The sequence below is a fragment of the Hydra vulgaris genome, chromosome 01 (genome assembly GCF_038396675.1).
Source record: "Hydra vulgaris chromosome 01, alternate assembly HydraT2T_AEP".
Lineage (NCBI taxonomy): Eukaryota > Metazoa > Cnidaria > Hydrozoa > Anthoathecata > Hydridae > Hydra > Hydra vulgaris.
The window spans coordinates 70,518,846-70,527,642 of NC_088920.1; the positions used below are offsets into that span (position 1 = coordinate 70,518,846).

The 8,797-nt window shown below is 29.1% G+C and overlaps 2 protein-coding genes across 2 annotated transcripts; one reads left to right on the forward strand and one right to left on the reverse strand.

Moving 5' to 3' along the window:
- Positions 1-3,523: 3,523 nt before the first annotated feature.
- LOC136074679 (uncharacterized) lies at positions 3,524-4,516 on the reverse strand. Its single transcript, XM_065787018.1, has one exon. The coding sequence runs from the start codon at positions 4,514-4,516 to the stop codon at positions 3,524-3,526; it is 993 nt and encodes a 330-aa protein (XP_065643090.1).
- Positions 4,517-5,932: 1,416 nt separating this feature from the next.
- On the forward strand, positions 5,933-7,005 carry LOC136074680 (uncharacterized). Its single transcript, XM_065787019.1, has 2 exons — positions 5,933-6,026; positions 6,275-7,005. Exons 1-2 carry the CDS (start codon positions 5,933-5,935, stop codon positions 7,003-7,005), a joined length of 825 nt encoding a protein of 274 aa, XP_065643091.1.
- The last annotated feature ends 1,792 nt before the right edge of the window (positions 7,006-8,797 follow it).

Below are 8,797 nucleotides of genomic sequence, written 5' to 3' on the forward strand. Positions count from 1 at the left end.
AATAAATATTACACGATTTTTTTTTTTTCATTTCAAAAATACAAAAATATGTTTGTGTCTGTTAATTCAAGTAAATACTGCTTAATTATATTTTTAAAACAATTTATTGAAGTTATACTTTTCATAGTTTCATTAAGAAATATGTTCCACAGACGAGGCCCTCTATATGAAATTGAGTAATCAGATGTTTTGAGAGTTGACTTAGGTAAATTAAAACTAAAGATAGAGCACCTCGTTAATTATTTTTGATTAATTTTAAGAAATTGGTTATTAAAGGATTTTGAAAGCATGTCATTTTGATATTTAAACATGAATAACAAGTTTTGGAACACGTTTACCTCATATACATTAGGAGCTTTAATTTCCTGGAGTTACGGCTTGGAGTGGGCGTATTTATGCACATTACATATAATTTTACTGGCTTGTTTTTGCTTAATATACATATTTTTTAATGCTGAAGGGCAAGTACTTGCACAAGCAATATTACAATAGCTTAAGTTGCTATTGATAAAAGAGCAATACAAGTCTATTAAACATTTTTTACTTAGAAGGTGTTTTGTTTTATGCATAATGCCTATAGTTTTAGAAATTTTGTTTTCAACCAGCATAATATGATTTTTCCATTTAAGATGTTCGTTTAATATTATTCCTAAGATTTTAAGTGATGAAACTCTGTTTACTATATTGTTATTTATTATTAGCTGAGGAAGTTTCATAAATCATCGGATTTAGATTGGCGATGAAAGAAAATGTACTTAGTTTTACTGATATTCAAAGAGAGTTTGTTTGAACCAGTCATTAAGGTTTTCCAGCTCACGATTTATTGTAAAGAAAACTGTTTTCATATTGGAATGGGTATAAAGAAGATTAGTGTCATCAGCAAAAAGAACAAAATTAAGCATGTTTGAAGATAGGCAGATATCATTTACGTAAATCAGAAATAGTAAGGGTCCAAGAATAGAGCCTTGAGGAACTCCGTAGCTTATTGTTTCTAACTTTGTACATGTTGAATCATAAGATACTCCTTATTTTCGATTTTTAAGATAACTTTGCAGCAATTTTAAGTTGTCATTTATTACTCCATATGTTTCTAGTTTGTACAAGAGAATTTTATGATCAACAGTGTCAAAAGCTTTTGACTAGTCGATGAACAAGCCGAGAGTATAACTTTTTTTAGCAAGCCCATGCAGAATTTGACTGGCTAAATCAGTTACTGCATGATGTATTGAATGCCATTTTCGGAAACCAAACTGTTTTCTGTATAAGATATTATGTTTTTCAAGAAAACTATACAGTCTGTTATACATAATACGTTCAAGCAACTTTGAAAAACAAGAAAAGATAAATATAGGTCTGTAGTACGATGGTATTGAATTGTCGCCATTTTTGTATACAGGGACTACTCTTGCTATTTTTAATTGAAAAAGAAAAATACCAGTTGTTATTGAAAGATTGAAGGTAAACAAAAGAGGTAATTTAATAACATCAAAAACATCTTTTAGAACATTAACATTATTATCATCAAACCCGGCACTTTTATTTATTTTAAGCGCATTAAAGAATGTTTGAAGTTCATTTAGAGACAGTTCCGATTACATCCATTACATAGTATGTTTTTTAAAAATAGGATTGAAATGTTTTATTTCCAGGAGTTATATCTGCTGCTAATTTTTTTCCTATGTTTGTTGAAGTTTTCAGCTATTTCTTTCTTATCAAATATTTGTCTGTTTAAGTTTAGCTTTAATCAATTTGGAATAGTGGTGTTTTTTTGTAATTGTTTTTTCTCTGTAACTTCTTTAATTACTTTCCATGTCTTTTTACTATTTCCTATTGAATGTTCTAAGAGGTTAGAATAATAACTTTTTTTTATTTGCTTTTTTATTCTTTCAAAACAATTTTTATACTTTTTGTATTTAATTTCATTGTTATAAGTTTTATTTTCTAAAAAGTTTTCATACAAACATTGCTTTTTCAGGATGATTTTCTAAGACCATTTGTCATCCACGGATAATTAAAGTTTTTGGAATTTTTTTTTAATTTTTGGAAAGGATCTTTCGTATTGTTTAGGAAAAAACAACCGTAAAAATAAGTTGTATGCATCATTAGCATCATTGCACTCGGTTAAAAGGTTCCATTCAATCTCTGTTAATAATTCTCGAAATTTTATAATAGATTGGTTGTTTATTTGTCTTACATATCTTGCAAATAAATTTTTAGATTCAGGAATTAAAGAGTAATTTATAAGAAAATTTGGAAAACGATTACTGATATTAGTTTTTAATATTCCACTTTTGATTTGGCAAGTCATGGCAATATTAGTGATAATGTTATCAATAATTGAAGAAGTATTGCGTGTTACGCGCGTTGGTTTGTTAATTACAGGTTTTAAACTGTTCTGAAGTAGAGTATTTACAAATCGTTTTGCGTAGGAATCATTATTTAGGGGAGAACATTAATGAATGGGACAGTTTTCGTAAAATAAATTTTATAAGTTGATAAAGTTGTTTAATTTATACATTAAAATAGTTTGATAACAATTAACTATTGCACTATCACTTAGTAAAACATAAAATCGGTTCCGCAAAGGCCTATTGGTAAAAAAGGGAGTTTTATTGGACCAAGCCATTTGCCCCATTCATTAAGAACTACTCATTGCATGGGACAAAAAAATTACTGAATGAGACAAATCTAAAAAACTAATAAGAGAAGAGAGGACACAAGTAAGTTTCAAGCCAGTGGAGCAGTATAGGAAGTTTTTATCATTAGGGAAATCGAAAAAGCTATTTATATGGTAGAAATGTAAGTCATAAGAAATTTTCATTGTAAGGTGACATACCCATGTCCTCATATTAACAAACCTAAAATATTTTTATTTAAAAAATTAAAATTACTCACAATAAATTTCATTTAAAAAAATAGATTGATAATTTTTTTTAGTAAAACAAGGTAAAGCAGCATCCCTCTCCTGACTTAATTAATTATCTACCGTATTATGTATTTAATTTACTTTAAAAAAAAACTCAATAAAAAGCAACTTATTAGATATTAAAAAAAATTCATTTCATTCATGTTTAAACAAAGAAGAAAAGGCAATTATTGCTTGTGGAGCAATTGTATTGCAAAGAACATGCAATAAAATTTTAATATATCAAAGAAAGTGTAAAAGATATTAACAATTAACTTCACATAATTTGCATTCATAATAACGTTTCTTGCTGTTATTGTTACAATTACCACATATCCACCATTGACAAGTAAAACACTGAATCCAAGCAGGCTCAATGGAACTTTTCTAGTTGCATTTGCGTACTTTGCAAGTGTTTTGTTGTTCTTGGTTGATAAGCACATTTTTTACAGATGAATCAATTAAAAAAACTGCATTAGAGTCTTCTGTTTCTTTCATTTCTTTAAGGTCAATTTTGCTTTTTTGTTTTTTTGTGTTACTTCTACCAGCTTCAAAACTTTTCCTCTTAATTATTATCTTCTCTGTAGTTTTAGTTAATATAGTACTTTTACTCTGCTGTCATCTTTTTCTAATATCTTTTCTTTGAGGTACTTTAGGGTTGGGCTTTATGGTTTCTGGACTAACTATTTTAACAGATGATTTGGAAGAAACTTGCTTATTTTTTTCATACAAATGTTGGTTCTTAATTTTTTGAATTTGTGGAAGAGGTCTGTCACTAACACTAGAAGATATAAAATCACTTTCCCCAAATATTTGTCTATTGAGTGGATAAATCCCACATTTATGAAACCCACTGCAAATATTTTTTATTATGAACGACAGATTATATGCTGCACATGCTAACTGAGGTAAATTATATATGTTCATAATCCTCCCTGGATTGGAAGCCAACCATTTATTCTGAGCTATTCTAAAATAAGATTTAAAAGGCCCAAACATTGAAACATCCAAAGGCTGCAATCTATGACTACAGTGTTGTGGAAATGTTAACAAAATCAAAGAGTTTTCTTTTGCAAATCTTATTGTTTCAAATGAAATGTGGCTTTCATGATTGTCCAATGATAACAGCACTGGATGCTCCACAGATGGCTTAGCATGGAAAACAAAGTGCTTCATTGCAACTAAAAAGTTTTCACTTGTCATCCAACCACTTTTGTTACACAACCCTAAACTTCCAGTTGGTACTTCATTTATCATAAAATCTTTGTAGTTTATTCTTGGAAATATAAATACAGGTGGAACTGTATTACCAATAGCATTCACAAAAGCCAACATTGTCACCAATGACCCTCTTTCTACTGAAACAGCTTGACAAACCCTCTTAGTTCCACGAGTTGAAATAATCTTTGGAGGATCTGTTACTGTTAACAACCCTGTCTCATCTACATTAAAAATACATTCAGGTTTGAATTTATATTTTAATTGAACTTCTAACAAGTTATCAAAAAATATGGACACTGTATGTTGATTAAAGGCAGTTGCACGAGCAAGACTAATTTTTTCTGGCTTACCTAGTGATAATTTTGGATGCCATAACAAAAAACCATCCATCCATTACTTTCCAGCCATTTTATTTAGGTGCCATGACTCAGGAATATTTTTGGAATTCAATGCAACACCATACTTGTAAGCTAACTGCCTAGTTTGTAATTTAGTTAAACCGTAGCACATGTTTGAAGACATATGCAAATAATCTACAATAGCACTTTCATCAGAAGCATGAAAATTTTTTCTATTTTCAATGTTTGTGATGTGTTTATAGTCTTCAGGCAGATTTTGACATCTTGCCACTTTAACAGCCCAACCAACAGCAGATTTTGATAAATTATATTTGTTAGCTGCATCTCAAATAGACATACCCTTAAGTACACCTTTGACTGCATCTTCAACATCTAAAGAATTTTTTCGTATTAACTTTGTGTTTGGTTTCATCTAAAATAAAATTTACTACTTTACAAAGATCAAATGTATGCAAATCTCATATAATATAATATGAGATTTGGAAATATATACTTAAATAAAAAAATATATAAATATGTATATATATATATATATATATATATATATATATATATATATATATATATATATATATATATATATATATATATATATATATATATATATATATATATTTAATGTGAAACCCAACTCTTAATTAAGCATCTTATTAAAAAAAAAACACAAAAATTTTTTACGTTTAGGTTATTTGACCACTTTTTAAATTGCTCTACATACAAAACGGACTTACAGATGCCATTTTATCAGTTTGCTACATACTACCATACTTGGCATACAGTTTATCCATTTGATAAAGGAACAGGATTTGTACTTATAAACGAAGAGGACGCATTTTATAAATTAGAAGAGGAAATTAAACACTCAGTAACTATCAACTATGACCCGACTCAAACCCTTATGACTAAATTACAGAAACTATTATGCAGGTTACGAAAACAAAAAAAGTTAGATAACAAGACTTATTTTCAAATGTACCCTTTTGACTGCGTACCTCCACGTTTATATGGAGTCATGAAAGCTCACAAGCCAGAAAAGAACTATCCAATGCGGCCAGTCGTTTCTACTATAGGTACCCCACCATATGGATCATCAGAGCATCTTGTAAAAATTATACAACCAACCTTAAACCAAAACAAAACAAGATTATTAAACTCCTCTCGTTTGTCAACGAAGCAAAATCTTGGTTAATTGATCCTAGTGAAATTCAAGTCTATTTTGATGTGGTGGCGTTATATCCCTCCATTCCAATTGACAGAGCGATTCCTGTGATTATCGATATTTTAAACAACGATATTGATAATCTCAAAAAAAGGAACCAAACTAACTCTTAGTGATATACATGAAATAATCGAACTCTGCCTTAACCAATGTTATTTTTTATACAGAAATGAGATAAGATCTACACCGAATTCGGAACCTATAGGTCCCGAATTCGGTCTGTCCTTAATGGTCGTAGTTGTTAAAGCGTTTTTACAGCGTTTGGAAATAAAAGCTCTTATTATTGCTGAGGTTGGTCATTTTCGCCAAAGACTTACAGAAGGTATGTAGATGACAGTCATGCAAGATTCGACTCAATACAAAATCATGATAAGTTTTTGGAGTTGTTAAATGAACAAGATCCAGCAATAAAATATACTTCGGAAAAAGAAAACAATAAAAAAGAATTAAACTTCTTGCATATAACTGTAACAAATACTAATAACTCATACTATAACTTCAAAATCCATTGAAAATCGGCTATCACTAATATACAAATAAAACCTGCATCAAACGTTAATCCAAAAATAGTTATGGGTGTTTTTAAAGGTTTTGTATCTCGTACCGTTAAAATTTGTTCCAAAAAATACCTTAATAATGAAATACAGTTTTTAGTAAACATGTTTGCAGAAAATGGACACGATAGATTAAAGCTTGAAACAACTGCTAAGAACTATATTCGGAAAAGAATCAACCTTTCTAAAATAAATTATAATAAAACAGAAACATTTAAATATACAGTTAAACTTCCATGGCTCCCAAGAATAGGTCCAAAACTAAGAAAAGAACTTAAACCTTACAATGTCAGAATAATATTTACTACACCACCTACGTTAAAAAACATCTTATGCAACAACAAGTCTAAGTTAATGCCAAATAGCAATCCCGGTGTCTATAAACTCACATGCTCTTGTGGCAGTATATACATTGGTGAAACAAAAAAGAAAATTTTAACGAGATGCATTGAACATCAAAAAATCTATTTAAAAGGTAAATGGGATGCATCTGGTGCAACCGAACATGGTAGAGAATGTAATGGTATGTTTGATTGGTCAAATCCGAAAACTCTAGCAATAAAATCAGAGAACAATGAACGTAGAGTTAGAGAATCACTTGAAATTAATTACGCCTTAACATACCAAGAAATAAAACATGCTCCAATACTTCTTAACCGTGACAATGGCATTAAAATTTCAACAAGCAGTTGGAGACCTCTTTTTAAAAAAATTATCCAAATAAAGGAATCAAATAATATTTTCTAATTTTATATTTACGTTATTATGTAATCGTTTATGGCTTCTTTTTAATGTCTTCTTTGACGTTTTTTATGTAATATTTATATCTATTATATATATATATATATATATATATATATATATATATATATATATATATATATATATATATATATATATATATATATATATATATATATATATATATATATATATATATTCAAGTATCTTATGATGTTGTAAATTTGTACCCGTCAATTCTGTTAAAAGAAGCCACCGTTATACTTTTAGAACAATTAAGTAACAATTTATCATATAAAAACTTAACAAAACTAAGTATACCTGAAATAAAGCAACTCATAGAACTTTGCTTATATCAATGTTATTTTCATTGGAACAATGAGATTCACGTAATGGAAAACTCAGAACCAATCGGACTTTCTTTCATGGTTGTTCTCGCGGAATTTTTTCTACAATTCCATGAAAATAATGTAATTAAAATGGCTTTGACAAAAAATCCTGCACTTAATCTAAAATCATTTTTAAGATACGTTGACGATAGTCATGCAAGATTTCCTAACATCAAACAAGCAAAACAGTTCCAAGATATTTTAAATCAACAACATCCTGCAATACAATACACAATTGAAGTTGAAAACGAAACAAAAACGCTTAACTTTCTTGATATAACCATTACAAATAACACACTAGGAAAATATGAGTACAAAGTCTATCGAAAAGAGGCAATCACTAACATTCAAATTAAACCGCATTCAAATCACGATCCAAATATTTTAACAGCTATATTTAAAGGTTTTCTCCACAGAGCTTACTCCATCTGTAGTAAACATCATTTGCAAAACGAAATAAATTTTTTAATTGACATGTTTATTGAAAATGGGTACGATGAAAAGCTATTGAGGAATATTACACACCAATTCCATCAAAAAAGACAAAATAAAAACAAAATTCCATCAGAATGCAACAATCTTCCTGTAGTGTCTTTACCTTGGGTACCAGGCCTTTCACCAAAACTTCGAAAAATATTCCGAAAAGCAGGGTACAGAGCAGTATTTAAATCAAACCCAAATTTAAGATCTTTATTAACATCAAAAAACAAAAACAAAACTACCAAGTAACAGCCAACCTGGAACGTATATAATAAAATGCAACTGCTCCAAAGTTTACATAGGTGAAACAAAAATGCAAGTAAGTACGCGGATGCGTCAACATCAGAAGAGCATTAATGAAAACAAGCCTAATCAATCTGCATTAGCATTTCATAAAACCTTTTGCAAAGAATATATTATTTGGGAAAAAACAAGAACGTTAAAAGTAGAAAATAAAAAGTTTGAAAGAAAAATTAGAGAGGCGTTAGAAATACAAAACAACATGTGCTCTGCGCGAAACGGCGGAATTAACCTTGATGAAGGTCAATATGTAAAAACTATGTTTTGGACGCCATTTTTAAAATTTAAAAATCAAAAGAAGCCGTTCAACCGCTGACGTCAATAGTAACAATTTTATATAAACTATAGAGTAATTCCACGTCAAAACAACCATATTTTTTTTTAAATGCAACCCTATGTCCTTGGATTTTTTTTATATTTTTACCATAGTTAGTACATTATAAAATAAGATAAATCCCAAAATTTCAAGGTCTAACTCCCAACGGTTCGTGAGTAATGGTTGTTTTAATTTTGGCTACTATTATTGTTTTGGTCATTTTCCGCCATTTTTAATTTTACATTTTTCCTTATAAAACAAAGTCTATAAACATTTGAGTTCTAAAAATAAGTGACTTAGTTAATTTCTAGGT

Coding starts and splice junctions, on each gene's coding strand:
- LOC136074679 (XM_065787018.1), bottom strand. CDS start 4,516: ATGGATGGTTTTTTGTTATGGCATCCAAAATTATCACTAGGTAAGCCA.
- LOC136074680 (XM_065787019.1), top strand. CDS start 5,933: ATGGTCGTAGTTGTTAAAGCGTTTTTACAGCGTTTGGAAATAAAAGCT. Junction 6,027..6,274: donor TCGCCAAAGACTTACAGAAG/GTATGTAGATGA, acceptor ATCCAAAAATAG/TTATGGGTGTTTTTAAAGGT.